The sequence below is a fragment of the Phaethon aethereus genome (assembly GCF_964289735.1).
Source record: "Phaethon aethereus genome assembly, chromosome: 1".
In the NCBI taxonomy this organism is placed as follows: domain Eukaryota; kingdom Metazoa; phylum Chordata; class Aves; order Phaethontiformes; family Phaethontidae; genus Phaethon; species Phaethon aethereus.
In genome coordinates, this window is record NC_138575.1 from 202,674,364 (window position 1) to 202,700,431 (window position 26,068).

At 35.7% G+C, this 26,068-nt stretch overlaps 1 protein-coding gene across 4 annotated transcripts in view; it reads right to left on the bottom strand.

The window, feature by feature from the left end:
* Positions 1–26,068, bottom strand: part of IFT88 (intraflagellar transport 88) — a gene marked incomplete at its 5' end in the record, with an annotated part of 50,018 nt that overhangs the window by 15,135 nt on the left and 8,815 nt on the right. For 3 of the 4 annotated variants that reach the window (XM_082013271.1, XM_082013268.1, XM_082013269.1), the window contains 15 exons: positions 1,043–1,149; positions 2,425–2,490; positions 4,307–4,359; positions 7,115–7,230; positions 8,345–8,495; positions 10,636–10,744; positions 11,319–11,505; positions 12,160–12,246; positions 17,041–17,140; positions 19,209–19,295; positions 19,753–19,823; positions 21,378–21,609; positions 21,709–21,823; positions 22,504–22,606; positions 23,787–23,891. In XM_082013271.1, the coding sequence (XP_081869397.1) occupies positions 1,043–1,149; positions 2,425–2,490; positions 4,307–4,359; positions 7,115–7,230; positions 8,345–8,495; positions 10,636–10,744; positions 11,319–11,505; positions 12,160–12,246; positions 17,041–17,140; positions 19,209–19,295; positions 19,753–19,823; positions 21,378–21,609; positions 21,709–21,823; positions 22,504–22,606; positions 23,787–23,891 (1,689 nt within the window). The remainder of the gene's footprint in view (positions 1–1,042; positions 1,150–2,424; positions 2,491–4,306; positions 4,360–7,114; positions 7,231–8,344; positions 8,496–10,635; positions 10,745–11,318; positions 11,506–12,159; positions 12,247–17,040; positions 17,141–19,208; positions 19,296–19,752; positions 19,824–21,377; positions 21,610–21,708; positions 21,824–22,503; positions 22,607–23,786; positions 23,892–26,068) is intronic. The other variant, XM_082013270.1, reaches the window with a different exon arrangement.

The window sequence follows — 26,068 nt, forward strand, 5'->3', positions numbered from 1 at the left end:
GCCCCACTATATTTGTCGTCTTTCTTTTGTCCGTTTTCCCAAGTGCTTTAAACTTTACATTTACTGAAAATACACACCAATATACTTCAACTAGCCCCCCAAAGTGAGCTTGTAGCCTAAGTTTGGAATCCTTTGATTGGTGTTTCCCTTTATGAGTTTCATTTTTAAAATGTCCTAGTGTACATGTGCATACTCAGACTCTCTGAAATGGAAGTAAAAGTGAAGTAACTCAGGATGCATTTATGCATTATCCGACATGAAAAGGGAGCCAGTAAGTGTTACTAGGAGCAGAGTAAATTAGGTAAGACTTAACATGTCCTAAAGTGACTAAGTAGCTTTGAGGCAATTCACTGGATAGGAAGAGCAAGCTCAAATACCTTGCAGCTCAACAGCAGAGATAATACTTTCCAAACAGTAAGCTGATTTTAATTTTAAAGTCTTACTTCATCACAGGAATAGCAAGAAAATGATGCAAGCATATGCACACACACACTCTCACTCTGAATAGAAGACAAGTTGTGATCTCATACCTTTCATAGCCTGTAGCTTTTCTACGGAAATGTTTTTTTCAGTTTAAAAATTGGCACCAACATGAATGATTTACATCTACCTATGTAAACTGTCAATGTTGCAGCTTTGTATGCAGCAAAAAGAAGTTCTACTACATGGATATATTCTTAGGCTCCCCTTCTCTTCCCTGTAGTTGCATTATTACTTGGCTCATAAATACACTTTACACAGTCTGGCAACTAAGTAGGAAAGACAACATTCCAGAGACATTGAATTATGTGGGTGGCTCCAGCATTCCCATTGCATCCACATAACCCATCCTTCACTAATATTTAAAAATCACAGAAAATCCAGTGCTCAAAACCATTCAGGCAGATATAAGGTTGACCAGTAATTTAAAATTAAAAACCTGAAACTGCAAAACACAAGCCTCTCTAAACCAGGAATTTAATACACATTTTATCTTGAAGTATCATAAACACTATTTTAGCTTCATCTACGTATGTGTAATCACAGAAAGAAACAAGCTTACCTGCTCTCTCATTTCTTTTAATTTTTCCACTTTCTTGAGCTTTGTCATATATTCCTGGACTTCTTTCAGCCCCATATCTGTGCAGAGACGAACTAAAAATCGGAGGCCTAATTGAAAGCAAAACATTGTTACAAAAAGGCTTAGAAGCAGGTCAAACTACAAGTGCATCCTAGAACAACTGGACATACAGAATGGCAAACAATGCAAATAACTGGGAATACAAGGTGACTCTAGTCCAGTATCACTACGCAAGTTGTGATATTTTGCAAATAATTCAAAATTTTCTGTGATGCAGTGTCTATATCCACAAACAGTACAAACACTATTTATATACGTGGAAAGCACCTGACACACTAACTCATCTGGCTCAGAACTCTTGACACTTGCAAAATATTTTGAACACTGGAAAGCATAATAATGATATTAAGTTATTACTGAGAAGCCATTAACTCCTGCCTCTGTTTTATAATTTATAGAAACCATACAAGTTCAGAAAAGTACTAGCACTCTAAATACTCTACCCCTCTGAAATATGTGTGACCAATATGAACATGACATTTTGCTTATAACTTTGAGGAGTCACAGTATTGAATTTCTCTTGCACAACAGAGCTGTATGATTCCTCTTTGAAAAAGCAGTACGCTTGTTAAAGTGGAACGATACAATTTTGTTTTAAAATACAGTGAATGTTCTTCCCACACAGCAGTTAGAAGCGTAGGATTGTTGGCGACAACCTCGTATTTTGGAATTAGTGAGGCATAGTGCGGGATTTAAGACGATGTTTTCACAACCAGTGTCAACCCGTTTTCTACAGGGTTTTTTCATTTAGAGTACAGGTGTGACTGATTCTGCAAAAAGTCGTACTCTTCAAAGTTATGTTTCCTGAAGTTTAGTTTGAAATTCTCCACAGATTTTCCAGAGACTGGTTAACCAACTATATTGAAGAAGCCAACAACAAAATCTCACCCTCTACATCTTTTGGAAGGCCTGGCTTTAGTAAGACTTAACAATAAGATCTTCTCATATCTAGAAACTTAAAGCAGGAATTTCAACTAGCAGAGACTAGAAGTAAAAATACATATATTTTATCATAAGAAATATTAAATAAGTATCATACTTATAAAATTTAGGAAGTATGTATGAGAAAGAACTCAACCAATCCGCTACAGTTAAAACTCTATTTTCATGTCTCTTCAGTGTTACCCTAATATTTAAGTCACGCTTTAGTGTTGTCACAGAAAACATGCAGTATTAGCATGCATAAAATTGTTAGTTAATGAAAATATTTTCATAGAAAAATACTTACATCATGTGATTACTAACACATATATTCAATGCAACAGTTTCCTTTGATAGCTGTACTACTCAATGAAGCAACTTACATTCAACATTCTCTGGGAACTTTCTGTGAATGACTTTGTATTTCTCTAGAGCTTTCTGGTAGTTACCTGCAAATAAGACAAACATCTCCCATCCACATACCCAAACGTAAAAAAGAACACCTGATGAGAAACTGATACAGTTGAACATCACTTAACCGTTTTAGTTTGAGTACGTGATTTAATATTATGAGACCAAATTTCATAAAACCGAACTTAACGTTCTTTAATTACTGATAGTAAAAATTAAAAGCATCTGAAAACTGTCCAAATTACTCTGGAAATAACAGAATTGATGAAGAGGAGTTTCCTGATTTTTGCCCTTTTTTTGACCTACCTCTAGAATCCCATTGTTCTATGACACATCGACTAGACAAGCTGTATCAAGCACACTGGGGCTTACCTGAGGCTGCAAATGCATGGACTGGTCAAATAGAAATGTGTAACAGCTGATCTTTGCCTACCCTCCCTTCCATCACAATACTAATTTGCACAGATCTAGTGGTGAAGTAATTATTCTTTAAGACTTCTGCCTTCCATTTTGGCTCAGCTTGATTATTATGGAAAGGACTGTGTGAATCTAAAACCTCATATCCATAAAATATCTGACAAAAAAGTTTGTTGAGCTGTCACTATTTTTATTTTCCTAGTGCAAGGTAGAGATCAAACTATCCTGCTACATGTTAACACGATAAGCTGGGAATTTTGCCAATGAATCATAAATGATCTAAAAAGCAGCCAACACCATTGTGTTTCTTTGCTGAGAAAACAGTTAATCTGTTTAGTTTTGGGTGGTGCTGACTGTTCTTAATTCACCGACTTCCCCAGGTCCTGTTCCTTTTCTCACTGCTGTATTAAGCAACTGAGCAGAGTGAGAAAATGCACTTACTTATTATGGAAATCTGTTCTGTAAAGTTCTAAAGAAGCATAAAGGAGAGCACTAACATGGAACAGCAAGAAAAAAAGAGTATCATTTACATCAAATGTCTTGAATGCATTTTATGTAATGAAAACACCCAGAAAGAACGGTCTCTTTCCACTTTGCTTATTGGCGTGTTATATTCCCAGTAAGAAAATACAGCACAGTAAGACTGTCTTTTGTTTGTGTAAGGCAGATACTATTTTAATATAGAAAAATAATTCCCATTTCGTTTCAACAGCAGGTATAAAGCAACTTCAAAATCTATTTACTTATGTTAGATCAGATTGTAGTATAATTACATTAAAAAAACCTTCCTATCAGAAAATTTATACTGTATTATCTTCTTTTTTTACTTATTTAACAGCACAAGGAAGGTTTCATGCATAAGACAGTGCAGGCACACTTCCTGGACTTAAAAGAAAAGTCATGTTTTACTACATACACACAGAAAATTCATAACAAAATAATATGTAACTGAATTTTCAAACAAACTTTAGCACCAGTGTTCTCATCAGGCAGAAAAGATCAAAAGAAAAAAAAAAATCTAAAGATCAAAACAAATCATAGAATGGTTTGAATTGGTAGGGACTTCTAAAGATCACCCCCTGCCATGCACAGGGACATCTTCCACTGGATCAGGCTGCTCAAGCCCCATCCAACCTGATCTTGAACATTTCTAACCATGTGGCATCCACAGCTTCCCTGGGCAACCTGTTCCAGTGTCTCACCAGCCTCATTACAAATTTTCCTTCTTATGTCCAACCTGAATCTACCCTCTTTTAGTTTAAAACCATTGCCCTTTGTCCTGTCACTACAGGCCTTGGTAGAAAGTCTGTCCCCATCTTTCTTATAAGCCCCCTTCATATATTCTCCAAGCTTCTCTCCTCCAGGCTGAAAAACCCCAACTCATTACAAAAAATGTTTCAAACCTCCAAGCAATTACAAAAAAGTTACAGAACTTACCGCTTCTCCTGTAGCAACTGGCAACCATCAGCTGCCACTTCACTTGTGTTGGACTGCATGTAAATAAAATAAAATTATGTATACTGCCAAACAATGAATAAGCAAAATAATCTGGTAAAGCATTGGTAAAGACCTACTATTTAACTACTCTTAAAATTTTTCACCTAGCATATTGCCTTCCTAGGAAGAATTCAGTTTGCTCAGTTCACACACAGTGCATCATGCTCCTGTGTTCAGGCCTTGATGTCACTCATTTGTAGTCCTATGTTACAGTCTTTCTCCTGGTCATGATTCTGTGCACCAGACACAATTAGTACACCCCACACGTGAACCACTAATCTTTGTCTGAGGTACAGAACCATGCAACGGGGGAGAACAAAATGCTACACTGTATTCTGAGGGAGTCTCACCACTAGGGTCCCAAGCACACCCACGGGATCCCTGCCAGGAAACAGACTCCCCACCTACCACTTTGAACTCTGGCTTCTCCTCTGTGTCATCACCTCGATGCCCTAGCTGCCACCTTTCCTTCTCTTTGTAGCACACAATGGTGATAGATGTAGTCAAAGAAAATATTTGAGATGTTTGAGCATGTACAACAAAACTGTTGGACTCTTCTCTCATTCTTATCAAGATAATGTGAAAATTAGGAAGTTTTCATGTCAACAAAAAAAGCACTTTTCACATGTGGCTTGCAATTCAACAGTAACATATCCCAAAGGCACTGTATGCTAATATTTTCGGAATAGCTTTGTAGTTATTCTCTTCAATTTTTCTCTCCAGTCACAGTACAGGCCATTTTTAACTCTAAATAATCAGTTTGCCTGGTAGTTACTAAACAAGCTTATGAAGGGCAGCTGCTTCACCTTTTTTAGCTTCAGCTGAATATATCTCCTGTAAACAATAAAGGCAGCCAAACAGACACCATAATAAAGTTTATTATGTGGTTCAATATGAAAATTCTAGAGAGAATAAATTGTCAGCAGTCAGAATTAGCTGCATAACTTTTAAACGATAGATTTGTGCATGCTGTTTCTCAATTCATTGTCTAACATGTTATCTCAGAACACAATTTAAAATGCAATTATTGTCATTAAAACACTGAATACACTGAACAATGTTAAACTAAGAAGTGCTGGTCACAGTTCAAATAAAGTTATAATTTTAAAATGTAAATTTATTTACAATTAGTAGAAATTTATAACCCAACATTAATAATCACCAATTAGCATATCGAGACTCTATTTTCAATATCAAATAAATAAACACTGAAAGATGTATGTCCTATTATCTAATATTAACAATCTCATCCCACAGAGAAATAATTTCTCTGTGTTAGAGAGATTACAAACACAAATAATAACAAAGAATTTTGTATGCTGATTATTCATAAGTACTTTAAAATCCACATACTTCACGTTTCATTCACAGACTGAGTGCAACATGAAGCATAAAATATTTAGATCTTTGCCAAAACAAGATTATGAAATAATTCCTTTTAGTTTCAGCTGTTTCTTTCCAAAGTTTCTAAGAAGGCCGTGAATGCCAGCATATGCAATCTCATAGCTTGACTAAAATACAATTTTTTTTAAGGTGGCTAGTATTTATACTGAAAAGAATACTGGAAAACCTGTGAACTGGGATTTCTGTGAGCTGTCTTCTGTGTATTTTCATCTAATCTACATCTCTATTTCTTTAGAATTATACTACAATTTGGGTGAAGTCTATGTTTTTCTATTTATTTTTGTTCCAATTTTTAATCCTTATTTAAACCTTGGATTTTCTCTTCTATAATTAATGTCTACTCTAACTCAAGCCCTTTCAAGAGCAGAATTAGTATTTTTTTTACTGAACTTCTAAAAACCTATTCGCAGTATAATCTTTCCTTGAATAATACCATACAAATTTTTGTTCATATGCTGTCTTGTTCATGCATATCATTCAGATTCACAGAACAAAAAGAATGTCAAATTTTAGATCATCACAAGACAAGCAATAACTGAGCTTTGCTTAGCCTGATTTTTGATAGGTTTCCCCAAAAAGAGACCATATGCACATCTTTTCAGAATTCTGTTTGAACTTTGGACTACAGATTTAAATTTGACCAAACTTTTGTTTATTAACCATTTGTCTGGTAAACTCCCTTTCGGATCTAAAATAAAATGTATGGCCTATATACTTTCTTTAGTGCATCACATTCTGCTAACAGACAATTTCAGCAAATAAGTGGCTGAACTAAACTCAATATGTTTCAAATATCTCTTTCAGGATCTATCTGATTTGTCAACTTACTTGCACTAACCATTGGTAATTCTGCACTGCACATTTTTGCTTACTTCTATGCCTTATTTGTAAGGGCCTTTTTATGGGACTAGAAGTTATGTGAAAAATGGAAATGCAGCAAAAAGTGCTAAAAGATGCATTTAGCTAAACCATCAAGTCCTCACCACATGATAAAATAATAGAATGGAAGTATTTCACATAAAGTCATACAGAAAGAGGTCTTGGTGGCTTAGGAGGGCTGATTCCCACTTCATAGCTATGTATAATGGCAGAGGATAGAGAGAAGAGTTCCTAATACTATCTTGGGCCCAATGGAGGATCTTTCTTAACACTGAAATTGCACAGTAAGAGCAAAAATGCACTGTAAATGAACAGACAGTTGAGACAATTAAATAATATCCCAAATATTCTTAACTGCGATATTTGCTTAAAGTATTAAAGTTAGCCAGCTAATTTATCTCTAGCTGTACTTACGGATATCTAATCGTAAAATATTTGAGTAGGCATAAAATAATAATTACTTACAGGATAAGTGCTGCTCTTTCAAAATACTCAATGGCTTTTTCACAAAACTGGGTATCAATGTAATAGGCTCCAAGCCATTCAATGACCTCAATGTTTGAAGGGAAATAGCGGTATGACTGACAAAATAGCAAAGGTGAAAGAAACACAATTTTAGTGATAAACAACATCTTTATGTTACTTCTGGAATATCTTACTCAAATGTTTTATTCTCCAGATGCCAAAACCATGCAATATATGAATGGAAGTAGTGTGCTATAATAAGGGGAGGCGGGGGGGCAAAAAAAGGCATGCCAAGTTTTCTAATTACAGAATACTTTTTAGAAGTTACCTGAGATGAGCCTGTCACATTTTCCAGCTAGCTGTATTTCAAATATTATTTTAAATAGTTTGCAACAGAAAAAATGTTTACTTAGATCACAGCTACTTGTAAGTTATCTTAAATGTTAAACAATGCTAACTAATAGGTGTACAATTCCACGCTCAAATCTGCTGGAAAACTCACTTAAAAGCATTCTTTTCTATGAAATACATATGTACGTAAAAAACATCTTCTGCTTTTTAGAAATTCCCACTGAAATAGGCAGCAAAATTATCATCAAGCATAACTCCACTTGTATAGAGATCACGACACAGACTTTGGTCATCCTCGCTTTACACAGATAAAAAAACCTCTCAGATTGCAGCAAAGCAACTTCCTGTCTTCTTCTGGTTTAGAAATGGGAATAATCTCTACAAACTACAGACTATAGCTGGTTTGAAATGAGAGAGGATGCCAATCTTTAGGCAACCGTGTATACATAATGTGTAGCTGTACTATTAAAAAAATATATAAACCTACATACATAAACACACATATATCTCCATATCCATTATACAGATATAGCTTCGAAGTGATGCAGTCACGTTACACACCTTTAAAAATATATTTTTGTATTTTTTATTTTATCTCAGACTATTAAAATTATTATGGGTCAATGTAAACAATGATCATATGAAAAATGAAAGTTTGATGTCAACCACCATGTGGAAACACAGGCTACGTGTTTCCTTAGGATCTGAATACAAAAATTAGATGTTAACTTTCTCTCTTGCCCTCAAAATATTTTTTACAGGATGACATTAATTTAAAAAAGTTTAAATGAATCAATTGTTAATTTGATATAGGAACCTATGACAAAATGTTCTTTAATTATGAGAAAGTGCATTGGAAAAGCAATAAAGAACAAGTACCTCATAGTAATAATGAAAAGCTTGGGATTTATCACCTTCATTATCATATAATTTCCCTAGCTCTGAAAGTACATGTGGATCAGTTGGTACCACACTGATCAGCTGCAGGAGCCACTCTATGGCTTGACTGGGATCTTCCATGATTTCATATCTGAGTTTTCTTTAGTCAAGGATTGAATGATATTTTGATTTACTCAGAATTCCTACTACTTTACATAATATAATCCATATGCTGGACAGATATGCCAGTCACTGTAGTGTGGAGATACTTTGGGATTTTTTACACATTATTTTCATAATTGCATTTGTATCAGAAAGTATTTTTGTTATGCTGAAGAAAGAGGAATGTTCAGAGGCTTTGACTGCTTTTTCACCTTAAAAAGACTTTGGGCTCAACAGAACATTTGGCTTGATTCTCCTCTCTCTCTGTCACCGATTTTACTTTGACTTCCTCGTAAGAATGAAGTGTGAGAACCAGGCAATGTATCTGTAGCCTTTAAAAGTTGGTTAGTTTTTCATAATACATCATTTTCACAGAATCACAGAATCATTAAGGTTGGTAAAGACCTTTAAGATCAAGTCCAACCATCAACCCAACATGCTCCCTAAACCATGTCCCTAAGTGCCACGACCACACGTTTTTTGAACACTTCCAGTGACGGTGACTCTACCACCTCCCTGGGCAGCCCATTCCAACGCTTGACCACTCTCTCAGTAAAGAAATTCTTCCTAGTATCTAGTTTAAACCTCCCCTGGTGCAACTTGAGGCCATTTCCTCTCATCCTATCACTAGTTACTTGGGAGAAGAGACTAACATCCACCTCACCAAAACCCCCTTTCAGGTAGTTGTAGAGAGCGAGGAGGTCTTCCCTCAGCCTCCTCTTCTCCAGACTGAACCACCCCAGCTCCCTCAGCTGCTCCTCGTAAGACTTGTGCTCTAGACCCTTCACCAGCTTTACTGCCCTTCTCTGGACACTCTCCAGCAACTCAACGTCTTTCTTGTGGTGACTGGCCCAAAACTGAACACAGTATTCAAGACACCTACAGAGACAAAATGTTTCCCATAAACACTTGAGAACAGCATGCACTGCTACTTTACACTCTTCATCCTTCAGCTAACATCCTCCTCTTTTCCCGCTGCTTTTCATCTGCCTAGTCTTAAACCTAGAAAAGTAGTAACAAAAGAGTAACTATTCCTTCAGTTGTGTCTTCCTTTGTCCTAAAGTAAGTGATTAGGTAAAACTGCTGTCCTGAAGAACAGACTATTGCCTGCAGTGAGATTTTGTCCTGTATGCCTAAGCAGCACAGCATAGACAGTGTACAATTCTGGTCCAGAGAACAGAGGCAGCTTTAGCTGTAATTAGGCCTGCAGCGTGCCCTCTCCTCCTCAGTCACCCCTGAGCAGCAGAACAGCTCAGACCTCTGCAGCAATGTGACCTGGAGCTACTGCCCAACACATTGTTCCAGTTTCTGCTGCACCCTAACTTTCATGGAAAAAGCTTGTGAGCATTGGTGGAAAGCAGTTTTACATAGCAGTGGAACAGAGAAACTCTCCCCCAGATGGGACCTGGGAGTTGTAGAGCCATTTATGCTGTTGTAAAGGGGCTATGCAAGGAATAGGCATCACAGCCCTTTTGTATTTTTGGAGGTACTTATTTTACTAACTAAAATATATTTTTATTACCTTCACTATTCTCAAAAGTGTAGTACAGTAACTGGAATCAGTTCTGCCTTGGGGAAGATTTTATTACGGTTTGAACATCCTCAAAAGCATTGTTAAAGAAATTTGTAGTGTAGAATATCACTGGTGATGTGCAAAGCCACCCCCCCCCACCCCCAGCTTTCAATCTGTTGAGCTTTTGCAGTGCTGGGAAACAATTATTTTCTTACACATATGCTAACTAATCTGAAAACAGCTTCCAGAACAGAAAATCACTTTCATTAACTATATATTTTTTTAAAGGTTTTACTCAATTGTGCTTACATCTGCCCTGTTATTTCAGTAATAAAATCAGCAGCATTTTAAATATTCCAGGACACACTTTAACACTGAGTGTAAATGTATTCCCTTGCAATGTGAACAAGTCTTAATGTATTTCTTCACTTGCTTCACTGGAAATGTCCAAGAAGGTTGTAAATTCTGTTCTCGTTTTTCACAAACATTAGAGAATGAATCTCTGCATGATCATCCAAATTATAATGGACTCTACAGTACCTTTCTAAGTTGTCATGTCATGATTGAAACACATATTTCAGATTAAACTAGTTTACTAAAACCCAGAAAAAGATACATGTTTGCTATCTGGTAAAGGACTTGGGCACTATTTCGAAGGATTGCATGGAGTTTCAGGAAACAATCCAAAGCTTCGTCTATTCTGTTTAACTTCTTATGTGTTAAACCTGAAAAATAAAGGTTACATTATTAACGCAACGAGAAAAAGATTACTTCAGCATATTAAATGACAGAATAACCAGGAAAAATGAAATAGGAACATGGTACTCAGAGGCAGTGTAACCGCCTTGACATTACCAACTCTATTCTTGAGAGTTGTGCTTATAATTCTTACCAGCTAGTATGATTTACCAAACTGATAAACACAAACCTAATCAAAAACCAAGGACATACGTAATCTCAGTTTTCGAACAAGATGAATGAGGCAAAGGCAGGGCCATTTAGAGGGGAATGACTCCAATGGTTTAATAATACTAAAACTGGTATATTTTTAGTAGATAGTAGAAATTTTTGATCTTCAAAGTGACATGATCATTTGCAATTAGTAGTTGACGTTGTTAACCCTGCTATTTTTTTTGCAGAACAGATAAGAAGTACAAATTAATACCTTGCTATAAAATAAATTACTGAATAATAATTTTTACATATTTATACACAAGAAAACTTTGAAAGCCAGATTCTCAGAAACACTAGTGTTACCTTCAGACAAAAGCTAAACCACAAAAATCACCTTTGGCTTACCAAGATTATAAAGTGCTTCAGTGCATGAGGAATCATTCCTGAGAGCTTCCTTATAAAACTCAGCTGCTTTTTCATAGTCTCCGTTTGCAAAAACAGTATTCCCTTTGTTAGTTAGAGCTGCCGGATTGTACCTATCAGAATTTACAGCTAAATCTGCATAGTTAGTTGCTTGTGCCAATTCATTCTCCTACATGAACAAAACAAACATTGTATCAGTCATTTGTCAGTCAATTTTCTTGCAGCTGTGGCTTCTTACAGTTAATACAGCGGAAGTTCAAAAGTTTGAGGATGAAAAAAATAATATATTCTTTAGTCCTAAAATATTCCTTATGTATTTGCATTAGGCAGATCACCACTTTTAAGTTTGAGAGAACTTAACACTTCATGTGTTTTGCCATTCTGTCCCATTCAATCTGGAAGTTTTGTTTGCTGCAACAAAGCAGTATTTCTTTAAAAAACAAAAATAAATGCCCATACCCTACAAACTTCATGCACAAACACACCTGCCTAAGCTACATACTTCACATGTTCCTGAAGTTCAGCCAAGGTCTTCAGGACCCGAGTTTTAAAGGCAGCTGCTGAGCTTCTGCACAAATCATACTGCAGGCATACTTCTGTGACCTGAGCTCAATCTCACTCCTCCTCCCAGCAACAGGATACAAAGGACATGATCCAAACTCCAACTACACTGAAGAATGGGTGTTCCAGAATAACTCTTGTAACATGTAGTTTCTTATAGTTTACAGAGATTTAGACAGACACACAATTCAAAATTAGAAAGATACAGAAGTTGTTACATAAATTGCAGTTCTTAACTGGTTTTGTTGAAGCAAACACTTACCAAATAATAAAGGAATGAAAGGTTTGTTGCAGCTGCACTCTTTACTCTGCTATCCTTTTTTTCAAACATTTTTAAAGTCTCCAGTGCCTAGAAATAATTTGGCAACACGTTACTTCCCAATGAAGCAAACTTATACCAAAATTCTTTCAGAAAGCATTGATAATTTTAGCTGTTACTGTGAAGTTTACCAATTCATACACTTACATACATGATAATGACCAGAGCTTGTAACACACACTTGTAAGCATGTACACACAGAAGTATATCTATATTATACATAATATTAATCTTGGTCACAAAATTTCAACAGTATTGGCTATTTATTACTTCTTCAAAATTTGGATTAGATCTGTCTACCTTGAAGTACAGAGGTATCTGACAATTCTATACATACAAAATGCAAGTTCATATAATTTGCTTTTAATCTATTCAACTACTTAAAATTCTCATACCTATTTTGCCAGTTCCTTAAGTCAACACAAAAGGATTGACATTAAAACTCTTATTAAAAAGCTAAAAAAGTATACACTATATTAAAAAATATGCAAGACACCGTCGGATTGGATTTCACAACTAGCAGTTGTTTTGTGTAATAAGACGACGACACCTGTCTAAATTTAGGAAGTACTCAAACGTGAAGACTGAGGCCGTAACATTTTTTTTTAATCTTTTACATAAAACCTAAATTTCATAAACTTCAAAACAAAGAAGTTTATAGACAGAAAGTACACAAATTTATAGCTAATAAACTATCAAAGAAACTTTGAAATAGAAGACAGGTTTTTTTTTTTTCATTGCCTATGTGATAACATTTGTAACTGCAGACTAAATTATTAAGAAAATCTGGCTTCTTTACACTAAATATTTATATTAACTACACAACTGTTTGAATATCACAGTGAGCCCAATTCTGTCATCTGTTACAACACAGATGTGGCAACCTCAATTTAGCCATCAACATTAGCAATTCAAGTGTTTCCTTCTTCCTTTACATGAAACCTGTAAGCTGCTGTTTACATATGCAAGCGAATGCATGATAGTGTATGTGGTATGCCAAAACAAACATAAAGGAAACAAGTTTTAATTGACTGTCATACATACTGTTTTTACAGTTATTTTACACAAAAGACATGACTGTACTAATGACGCGTAAAATGACAAAGTATATACAGCTAGATGTAGTTCCTTGGTTTAGCCCAAGAACTATGAACTACTAAAGATCATACTATTCTCCTAATAACAGAAAATTCTCTAAAGAAATACACCAATTTCAATCAAGAAAAGCATTGCAAAAGTTAGGCTCTAGATTTTGTGGTCTCTGAAATGCAAGACTTAAAACAATGATAATTTTAAACTTTTACATATAATTTGTGACTTTCTCCAAAAAGGGAATGGTCCCAAATATTTACAGATATAACATTACGATATCTGACATACTCTACGCTTAAGCAAAGACTTGCTTCTTTGAGTAAAAGCTGTGCATTTCTTACAAAGGAATTAATTTTCAGTGAACTTAGAGCTATACAGTTCTAAGTCACTTTCTGAAAAGCCGTTTCATATTGTAGCCAATTTGTTTACCTTTGCTTTTACTGCTAAATGGCACCTTTGATGATAAAGATTAGAGTGGAAGTAATCTCTTTTTCATGTATAATGGCAAGTTCATATAAGACCGAATTTTATGCACTTCCTGATAAATTATGTCTCAGGTCTCTCAAACCATTTCAGCAATTATGAGCCCTGGAACAAAAATCCTGGTCTGCCAGAGATGTTAAGGACTTGCACAACTAAGCTACCAAATTTTGTTTTAAAATTAATTTTCAAAGTCTTTCTTTGAAATTAAGAAAACATTCAGAATATCTAATAAATAAAACCCCTTACTAATAAAATAAAATCTACACATATTATGGTAATTTCCACCCTGAATTTATTTTACTTATTTTTGATAGGATTGTTTTAAAGTAACATATTCATTATGATGAGCACATAGTTAAGCCCGTTACAGTCAGAGCAGAAATCTATTTCAGTTCTTTTTTTTTGTTTGAAACACAATAAAACTTTCAGCCTTGAAACTGAATATTTCACAAAGTTTCCATTCTTGTTCTTCAGCCAAAGGTGTGTTGAGCAGGTGGTGAGTTAGTAAGTATATGAACAACAGACAGACAGCATGAATATAAGTGGCAGCTGCAGTTTTATTACAGCAACAACAAAAAAAAGACTCTCTGCAACCACCATTCTGCAGCCCCGCTCTACTATTAAGTAGTTCCAGTGCAGGTTAAAGGTCTTCTATCACATAATCAAAATAAAAAGAGCATCTTCTCCACTTACTCCTAACTTCCAGCACCCTTCCCTCTCCCTCCATTGGAGTACTCCACAGAAACATCACCAACAATCTCTGTATCACATTTTATCTCTGAGAATTGTTTGTGGGTTTTTTTAACCTATACTGGATACTAACTGGAAATCACAAAAAATTACTATCAAAATAGTAAATTTTTGAGATCATATGACTGTTTCCCTACCTGTAACACTCTCACTCTCCACAAGCTATCATCAATAAAGCTACTAGATTTGCCCAAAATTTTCCAAACTCTCAACTGCTTCCTGATCTCAGAAAAGCTATCAGTCAGACATGCAGTATAATAAAGGATAACTCTCTTGCTGTATCTACAGCAAAGGAGAAGAGGGCAGGACAGACAGGAGGAGCAAGAGCTGCTCAGGAAACCAGAAGAGCTTAAATATGAGAAGGAAAAGTAGGCTAAAGTTAAGCATGTGTGCCTATGTGCAACCCTCCAAGGTGAAGGGCCTTAGAAGATGACAGAGGTATTAAGCCTCACCTGTAATTTTGCTGCATATGACCGCTCATACTTCTTGCCACGTATATGAACCCGGAGGTTGCTATATTCACAGAATCACAGAATGGTAGGGGTTGGAAGGGACCTCAAAATCATCTGGTCCAACCCCCCTTGCCAAGGCAGGATCACATAGGGCAGGTTGCACAGGAACAGATCCAGTTGGGTTTTGAAGGTCTCCAGAGAAGGAGACTCCACAACCTCTCTGGGCAGCCTGTTCCAGTGCTCTGTCACCCTCACAGTAAAGAAGTTTTTCTTCATGTTGAGGTGGAACTTCCTGTGCTGCAGTTTATGCCCGTTGCCCCTCGTCCCATCACTGAGCACTACTGAAAAAAGACTGGCTCCATCCTCCTGACAGCCACCTTATTTACAGACACTGATAAGGTCCCCTCTCAGCCTTCTCTTCTCCAGACTAAACAGCCCCAGTTCTCTCAGCCTTTTCTCATACAAGAGATGTTCCAGTCCCTTAATCATCCTTGTAGCCCTCCGTTGGACCCTCTCCAGAAGTTCGCTGTCTCTCTTGAACTGGGGAGCCCAGAACTGGACACAATACTCCAGATGAGGCCTCACCAGCACAGAGTAGAGGGATATTCCTTCATATTTACTCAGCATTCCTATCATTGAATGTACTCAACAGTACATGTTAGAAGGAAATTGAGCAAATCCTGTCAGATATCCAAGTTTCTTTTTGTTCAGATGAAGCTGTTTTCCAACTGCTCACATTTCAAAACAAGCCTTTTTTTCCACAGGCAAAGAAAAGATCACATGACAATTTTGATGAAAACCTAGTATTATAAGTTATCCCACAATCTATAAGAAAATTGATTAAGAGGGAAAAAAAATGCATTTTTCTTAAAATAAAACATTATCAACCAAGCTGCACACTCGCTTAGATAATACCAAAAACTTAAGCATGGTAAGTTGCAGTATTAATTTATACACCCACATTGGCAATTTATATGCATAGAAAAGGAAAGCTGCATTAACAGCCTGCAGTACTTATTAGCAAGAGATTAGGGATATTGTTACCAACGAAGGCAGTTCAGCATAAAATTAATTGGCAGAAATTTATCTAACTAGTGATTGGATAGCCATTTGCAGAAAGAGTTCCTACCTACATAAACACACATAAATAATTTCAACATAGCCAAAAGTTACTTCACATGTATATTTAAATATATAACAAAACAATGAAAAGGGAACATGTAATAATATGCATGATAAAAACTTTAAATTACAAAGATTTTGGTAGATCTATCTTCTGAACTTCTGCCAGTTAATGAATTTTGAGCAATGAGCTATATTTTTACTTGGAAGTACCGACACTGTAACTTTGCTATGACCTTCCTCCTTTGGTAAGATACACTATGGCTTAAACTGCTGTAATATCTTTTCAGTAATGGTGATTCATCCTAGCCCTCTGTACCCTCCAGGAGGGCAATCTTTTATAAGACGCAGAACTGTCCAAGCTCAATAGCAGATGCTTAATTCAATTCCAGTTTGTATTTCAATGGAAGGACAGGAGGGCTGACTGAAGTTCAAGGTCAGATTGTAGTATTTCAGGGAATTCTCACACAGGGAACAGTGAGAATACCATAACATAAACAATAATCATACATATGGAGTACATCTGCATATATTTTGGTGTTATAGTCAACCTGAGAGAAAGATTCAGTTCATACTAATGAAAACACCTCCACATTGGTTAGCAACATGCTTTCTAGGCTCTATTGACTGTACTGACCACAGTTCCATTAACAGTAATGACAGCCTGGACACCCAGTGAAGATAACTAAACTTAGGTGTCTTAATTTTGACATGAACTGCATCCACTGTAACTTCTGTGGCAGAAATTTCATTTAGAGAAAATAATAATAAGTCAGTGTTTTCATAAAGTTATTTTACTGAACAGCATCAATATAATGATATTTGCATAAATCATTCTTTCCCTTGCTGAAAAACATGCTGTGGCAAAGAAAGATATCTTTGACAATACCACATTAAAAAGTAGTAATGTGAAAAGTTACTATACCTGGTTAAAATCCTGCTGCCTCAAGTAAGTAGTGGCTTTATTTATTTCCAGGTCATTGGCTAACTCTACATAGTGGGAAGCTTTTACTACTTCAACACACCTGCAACAGAAAGCCAGCCATAAAGATAATCAAAATGCATCTGTGCAAATGCTACTAAGTTATATATTTTCGCAGCGAATTTGTTTTCCAAAATGAGTTGTTCTTAGCTATTCTTACCTTACAGAGGCAAAGAGCATTTAAAATATTTGAAAAAACATTTTATTCTCATAACCTACCTTAATACTCTCTCTGCTCTCTTTTTTAGTCAGCTGCCTAAATATCATGTTATTTTCCATCACTGAGTGACAGCTTATGGCAGATATTGACTACGATCATTTTTCAAACCATTTTCTTTGGATACATTCTATTAGCTGTTTTTTTCAAACTTGAAACGTTATCCAGTTTTCAACTGTTACTGTTAACAACTTTTAACCATAAAATGCAATGAGATCTAACCATCCAACTGTTCCTTATGGAATATGACAGAATAGTCCCAAGATTATGTCACATTTTAAGTAAGAAGTTATGAAATCTGAAGATTATTTGTTCCCACTTTATTCCTGTAAATAAAATTAATCTGATTAAAAGCACATTTAATACTCGGAGAACTCATAACAAAGTGTACTATTTGGAAAACCAAGCTCAAACTGCTGGTTAAACTTCTTCACTGGGCTTGAATACCTCAGCCTAGCAGAATAGAGACAAAATCTGTCCTGATACACACAAAACAATCCCATACATCTCACCAGAAGTTCTTTAATTAGCCAGAATAGACTTAAAAGTGTTTTTCTTCATGACAAGTATTTTGTGGATAGCACTAAGGAAACAGAGTATCTGACAACCTTTTCCAGTTTTCTGAACAAAAAACAAGATACAGAGCAAACAGATCTGACTTATTGATGCTAGCAATTCATAAAGCAGCAAGCTAATTTTCACAAGACATACTGCTTAAGTTCTGATAAGTCAGAAAGGCAAAAGTAGCGAAGTTATAAGATTATAATAATTATTAAACCATCAAACACCCCCTTGTGGACTGTAGGAGACTAAACATGTCTGTGTGAGAGATTATTTCATGTTAATGAAATACATAAACAGCTTTATTAGTAAGTTACACCTAGAGGGCCTGCAAAACTTGAAAATAATCCTAACTGGCCAAAAAAAAAACCCCAACAGGTAAAGGAAAGTTCTCTTTTCCCCATCAACCTTCCTTCACTTCCCAAACATTGAACATACCTGTTAGTAATGCTGTAGCTGCAGATACACAACATTAATTTGTGTACGTTATTTTCCAATAATGTTACTAAAAATACTAAAAATATCAAAGTAAGCCTGTGCAATAGAAAACTAAAAACTAGTTTAAAATACATTTTGAAAAGTTGTATTTATCATTTTTATACTGTCCTTATAGGAAGTGTGTCTATTTTATTTTGTTTTAAAGAGAAGAGAATTCTGCTGTAGAAATACCACAGAAAGCAAAAGCTAAGCTGTAAATTGAAAAATAAAGTGGATATGAAAGTTAAAATGGTAAACAGTATCAGTAGCCTATCACTGTATACATACACTTGTATAAATGTTTAAGAAACAGTAGATTAAGTTTACATTTATAAATACTAAGTTTATAAATGAAATGCAAATAAACCTTTCTAATAATATTTAGATTCCAGTGTTTTATATGATGACTCCATGGAGTAATGAAAACTTCTTCAGCAGCCCACATCTTCATTATGCTATCTTCAAACTTACAGTAAAGAGTAGCAATCACTGCCTTCTGTACAGCATTTGTCTATCAAGATTTTTAAAAGTTTTTGAATTTTTGAATTGAATTTTCAAATTCCAATGAAATTTAAGCAGCTCTTTTTGTGCTAATACAGAAGAGTTCAAAACGTATAATTAATAGTTGAGGTTCAATGATACAACAAAATTAATTTTTAGCACAGAATAGCACTAATAGCTTTGTTTTGTTCTTCTACAGCGCATTATGCAGGCAAACTGAAAATAGCCTGGATGCTATGCTTGAGATGTGCAACAAACTGTTTCCCAGACTGTTTATATTTGTGAATCTGGTTTCATATCGAGCATGAGATTGGCATTATAGGCTAAACAAAGTGAAGACCCACTTGAATCTTACCAGTCATAGCCCACTGCAAAAGATGTCTCAATTACTGGTGCAATGAGTTTAGCAGCTGTCATGATGTATTCCTCTGCCATGGATTTCCTAAGAAAAAACAAACAAACAAAACCACAACCCAAAACACACCACCATTTCAAAAACATGTATACAAAAAAATAACCAAATTTTGTTCTTGCTTCTTCCTACACCGAGGACAATCTTAGGAGTCAACCTAACCAGGCCCCTGCTACTGTCTTGTACTTTGATAAAGCTCTCAGTTTTTTCTGTTTTCCTTTCACTGCACAGTATAGTTGTATTTTTTAAAAAAAACTAGTGATGCAAGTTTTAAGTGGTATATTCTATAGCATTTGGGGTAGATAGTCTACTTCAGTGCAGTACACTAAATTAAGTGATCCAACCGGTTCTTTCATGTGTGTTCTTTCCTAAGAATTATGAGGACACTTCTATAACAGGAGCTGTGGACATGCGAGAAGACTGATAATACTTTCAGGAGCTAAAACCCATGGCACCACAGTCAAGAAAGAACAGACTCCAGCATTACCTCTCACGTTCTATTTGTCTTAAGCTGTCATTTTTAATGGCTTCAATCAGTAGATTTGTATGTGGATCATCCTGGAGGGGGACAAAACAACTGCAAATTATGCAAGTATACATGCATTTTAATTATTTTATAGACAATATGAGTGTAAACGTAAATTGATGCAAAGTTATAATGCCAGTTATTTACTTTTCACATTTCAAAAAGCTAGTTTCAGTTTAGTTTTCTAACCACAAAATTTGAAATTTGGCATTACAACTACTTTAATCCTGGTTTTCTGCTCTCATAGGTGTAGTTTATATTGTGTATTAGACTGGGAAGGCTACAAATCACCGTGAGAATACTCACATGCTTAAAAATAAAAGCATGCCCGAGCATTTGCTGAACTGCAGTGGTACTCAGCAGATGAGGACTTGTACTACCTTCTCATTACAGTAACTCACATGATCGTCTTGTGGTTTCTATCACACATCTCTCTCAGTTCTAAAAGAACTATTGCAGGTATGATGGGTAGCCACCCTTTCCTCATTTATTGGGGATAGATCATAGATTTATACAAAATAAAGACCAGAAGGAAATTTTGTGATCTTTTCTCTGACCTCTTCATAACAAAATACAGACCCTGGAATGCCTGTTAAAACTACAGCTTGCCTATCCTTAGAAAGAACTTCTACAGTCTACAGCTTTTCTTCTAATGAATTATCTTACATAGTCTTCAATTAATTCAAGTGTTTAATGACCCTTACTGTTACATAGTTTCCAATATGAGAAATTACATCTATAACAATTATATATAAAAAGATATATAAGAAATTATATACATATTAATGAGTAAATATAAATATACACTTCATATATTAAATTTTATTTGCTTATGCTAGGACAATAGAAAGCAACAGCTACTCTTAAGCTGCAAATAGTTGGAAGACTAATTATACCTTTGAACTTTAGGATTGAAGAGAAAAGCGTTTTATCACTGAAAAAAAAGACTGCTAAGAGAATATAAAGGGCTTGCCTTGATCTTTCTGTAGAGGACCTTTCTAAGAGGCACCCTAAACCCATTAATTACTTTCTCCTCCTGTCTTTAATATCATGAGCTGCTGGTTTCATGGTACAAAGGAAGTCCAGTTTCCAACAAAAGCTAGTAAACTAAAATAAGCACATGTAAACTCGACTAAAATTTTCTTTTGTAAAATACCACCACAGTATTACAAGTTTTATTAGCACCTGTTTGAGATAACTTGCATTAACTTACTCATTGCTTTGCTCCTTTTATTTTAGCTTATAAATATTTTAACAAAATTTTTATATAAAAGGAGGCAAAGCAGTAAGTCATCTGTGTAAGTCAGCCCAGATGAATTTCAACAAAATCGTTATGAAGACAATCATGTGTTGTGGATTTTATGTACATCATATCTTTTGAGGAAAAAAAAGATTTGAACGTTCTCAACATTATTTCACACTTCTGAGCAGTACTGCCACACTAAGTTCTTGTTGGTAATACGAAAGTTATTTTAGACACATATACACGTTCAATTACATATTCAGTATAGCCCAGGCATTCAACGTCTCTCCCCCTTTCTCCTGATGTACCATATAAAGACACAGTTTATTTTGTTCAAACTTACATTTGATGAAATGTATTTGTCATCATAATCCACTTCCAAGGGAACTGCAATCAGTTTTTGAAAGGCTTTTTTCATTTGCTCACTGTTTCCAATAGCAAAATAACATAGGATCAAGTTGAAGCCTGCCTTCAGGTTTGGGGACATGCTCATTATATGTTCAAATGAAGAAATAGCATCAGCGTATTGGCCAGTTTTAATAAATGCAACTCCAATATTTTGCATTATTTTAATCCTAAGGAAAGAAATCAGGATTAGGTTATATTTTTAACTATCAAATCATACTGTATCCAAAACCTGTATGTCAGAACTATGCCTAGTAGCAGAAACTCACCTCATCTCTTTGTGGACACTAGGAATCTGGTCTAGAGCCATACGGTAGAATTTGATAGCTTTGGAATAGTTGCGTTGTTTTAAATAAATATTTCCCATATTCACCTTCAGTCTACCTATCAAAAGATGTCAGTGAGTTACAGCCTTTTAAAGCAGTTACAGCATTTTTAGATTGTTTCAAACTGACAGAGTAGAACAAGTTCTTAATAAATTTGTCTTCATTAGAGGGTAGCAGTGGCCCTTTAAAGAAACACTGCACAGAACAGTCTTCTGTGAATTTTGACACAGAAGGAGATGAAGTAGTAACGAAACCTAGAGAAGAACTATCAGTGTAAGATGTATTCTGATTTTGATTTGATTTGGTTGTGAAATCAGGTAGAGGTAGAGAAGTAGAGATTAGTTACAGTGCTCTTCAGGAAGACAGCTGCAAATAAGCATCTCTGAGAAAAGTGTACTGTAGGAGTCTCAAAGATGTGCCAAAATACTAGAGAAGCTTTCAGAAGGGAAAGCAGAGTCAAAAGAGAAAAAATTAGTACTGAAGCATACAACATAGTGTGTACTGCATGAGAAAATGCTGTATTTGGCTTGATGTTAAGCTTATCCAGGAAAGACTTCATGAGTTAGAGCGCCAAACCACATTGTTATACCAAGTCAGAGATTGTGAGTATCTGTCATCCACTCTGACAGACAGACATGAGGGCTGAGATCTCTGTGAATCAATGCGATGCAGATCAAGTCTCTATTTTGAATGCCTGATTACCAATTTTAATCCACTTTGGATTAAAATGTACCCTACCTCCATTGCTGAACATCTTATTCTTCACTATAACTTGGTAAGTATTCAGTGCTTCAGTGTACATTTCATTAGCAGCGTACTGAGTGGCCAGATTGAAAAGAACCTATAGAAAAATGGAATTATAGGTAGAAGAAAATAATGTTCTCTCAACAGTAACAAACTTGAATTCATAATAGGTCATTTCAAATTAATTTACCTTGGAAGTATTGCTTTTACCAGTTTTAAGCTTCCCAGCTTTTACGTTCCTTTGTTCTTGCACATCGACAGCGAAAACAAGTTTCAAATCTACTTATTCTAGGTAATTTTTTTATTTTTGTACTTAAATAACTACCATTAAAAGTCATGCTAAGTGGGCCTTAGACCTAAGCAAGCACAATGTTCTAACACAAGAGTATTACAAAACATTGATACAAGGTAATTCTTAGAAACTGTGTGTAATTTAGGACTTCCAACATGCGGAAAATGGTCCTACTACTTGTGGTCACTCAGTTTCTGAAGAGAGAATTTTTCCAAACTGCTGTTTCAAAACAGAAGTTGTGTTGATGTCAGGTTAAGTATCTCCACATTTTTTCTTCAGCTTTACTCTGACCTTCACCACAAAATAAATTACTAGGTCTGCCTAACTCAGTGTATTCATTGTTAATAATTTTCTCTACAGCACTACCAGGAGTACAACTTTAAACACCTTCTAAGTATTTTTATTTATGTTGTATCTCTTTTTTAAAAAAAAAAAAAATTGAAAACCAGAATGTAAGTCTAGATACTTGCTTTAAGAGTCAGGATTTAGGAATATTAATATATCCTATTTCATGTAATATATTCTCTTTCACTTTATGGTTCAAGTTAAAGGCAATGTCTGATCTCTCCTGTTTTCTTTTCTTGGCACATTACATTTTCTAGACTATTTATTTTTGAAGTACAGGGTTTACATCTGTTATATTTTGATATGCATGTTTTGTATGTAAGTAGGTAGTTGGAATAGACACTCATGGGCATCCTTCTTCACTTAATGTTGACTGTGTGGTTTCTCTGGTACTTGAGACCACAAGGGAACAGACTCGACGATATAAATGGATCTTTGCAATCCAACATTAATTTTTTAACTTCAAGAAGTCATTCACTTTATCTTCCTAAACTGCCCTCACCCCCAAATGTAGATGACATCTGACCTGGTACACAACTAGAAGCATTGTAATGTACACACTCTCAACAACACTGAAATAAACTCTTTAAGAGGTTTGCTACCAATGCCTTTCACTCATTGAAGATTCCTAAGCACTTACTGAGTAAGTGAGGTCTAAGTTGATATTTTCTGGAGTAGCAATTTGTTCGCGTTGTCTCACCAATACTCGTTCCTTTCTTCCAGCCTCTTTTGCTTTTTCCAGAGCCTGAAATAAAATAATAGAATTTGGCAATGCCTTGAATCTTACTAACTCAAGATGGCAAAAATACATTCAAGATGAGTATGAAATAAAAATGAAAAGAATATACTCGTGTCCATTTTCTTTAGATGCACAGACTGTACCCAATGCTGTGTAATTTTAGAGAAGTATAGTCACACACACATATATACACCACAACCACTTATGACCCTAGAAGATTATTCTATGGGTATTAATCATAGCAAGCGCACATCAATGTTTAAAAAAAAAAAAAAAAAAAGAATGGGGAAAAGAAAAAAAGAGGGCAGGTTTAGGCTAGGCATGTTTCTTTAGTCGCAGAATCCCAGTGCAGGAAAGTGTTGGAAGGAAGTGAAGGCAGGAAGTAAACGCACGTGTTACACAAATGTATGCTGTACATACACCTTGACTAATTCTGGATGCTGGCAAATTGCTTCCCTTTTTTACCTATCCACAAGTGATATTTCACATGTACATTCACAGTTCAAGTAAGTCCAAAACCACTGTTTCATCCAATGATAACCTTCTGCAGATTGGCGTCAAGACCCTTCATGCAAGTAATCCTACAGGTCTACAAGTGCCATCAGCAGTCAGTTACATTAGCATACAGCCTCTGCAAGAGCGCAGACGTTAAAAAAAAAAATGACTAGCACTGAAGGAAGCACCATTATTTGGCAGATAGCAGTGAAGGAAGTACTTCTCAAGATATTGCTTGATTTTGATTCTTAGTCCTTATGATAGAAGGCAAATCCAACTTGGCTGTTTTACAGATAATGAGTTGGCAACTTTGATGACTTCTACAGGAAAACAGGTATTCTGCTGGACTTGTCAGAAACTAACACAAAAATCCTAGAGGACCCTCAGAAGAGTCTGGTATAGTCTACAGAAGAAACCACCCTTTGACATCAAGAAACAAAGAACATTCTTGGCCATATATGCAAGAGGGTCAAGAAAGATCAACAAAACAGGCTGGCTCATCTCCTAGTGAAGGTGAAGTTCAGACATTATATCAGAAATAAATTAGGATAGGTCCGTAAGGACACATCCTAAATAAACATAATAAATGGATAGATTTCTTTAATACTCTCTGATCAGAAGCTGGCAGCAGCAGGAAAAAAAATGCTTTTATTAAAAAAGTGCAACATAAGAGGGTTTTTGTTGGGAGGGTTGAAGTAGATGACCTTTAAAGGTCCCTTCCAACCCAAACATCCTATATTCCAGTCTAAATGCCAGACTTAAGTCCTACTTTAGGACTCAGTCATTGTCAGAAGCCTTCTTGTTAACTCCCCAAGGAAGTAAACTCCCTACAGTGTGGACTGCTAGGCAAAATCCCGCTCTCCTAAGGAGCTATCAGGCTATTAGCTCAACAGATAATCCAAAAAAATTACTGGAAACGAGTATGACTGAGGTAGACCAGGATTCCAGAGATGGTTGTCCTAGCAGGCACAGGCATAAAGGCAGTCCTCCCACAATACAGTATCATCCTTATATCAGAACTGTCTAGGCTGACCTACCACAATGAAAATGATCAATGTTTGATCTTCCCTTAATTTGATCAGGATCACTGGAATTGCTGCACCAACTGAAGAAAGGCATACACGAGGCTTTTTAACCAGAAAAACAAGAATGCATTCAGAGAGCTGGAACAGCTTTTTTCTCAAAACCAGTTGATACAATGCTTCTTTGTAATAGGCAAAAAGATATGGGATGTTACCCATCCTGACAGTCCTCAAGACAACTGAAATCTTCCATTCTTAGTATAATAGGGTAAATGTCCTATTCTGTGTTTGCAAATATGCACACTACATGCAACTATATAATATCATTGACAAGAGAAGTACACTCGTGCTGTACTAGTTCCAAAGGTAAACTGCTGTCTTAAAGAGTGGAGAAAACCTCAATCCAAATATGCTTCTTAACCAAACGCTGGATATTTCTCTACGAACTAAGGGCAGCTCCTGCCACTGTAACATGGAATCTCTCACCTACAGGAGGCCTGAAACATGCAAATAAAGAAATCTGCCAAATACAGATAAGATTGTGTATTGGGTTTGTGCGGCAAGGTTTTGGTAGCAGAGGGGGCTGCAGGAGTGGCTTCTGTGAGAAGCTGCTAGAAGCTTCCCCTGTGTCTGACAGAGCCAGTGCCAGCCGGCTCCAAGACAGAC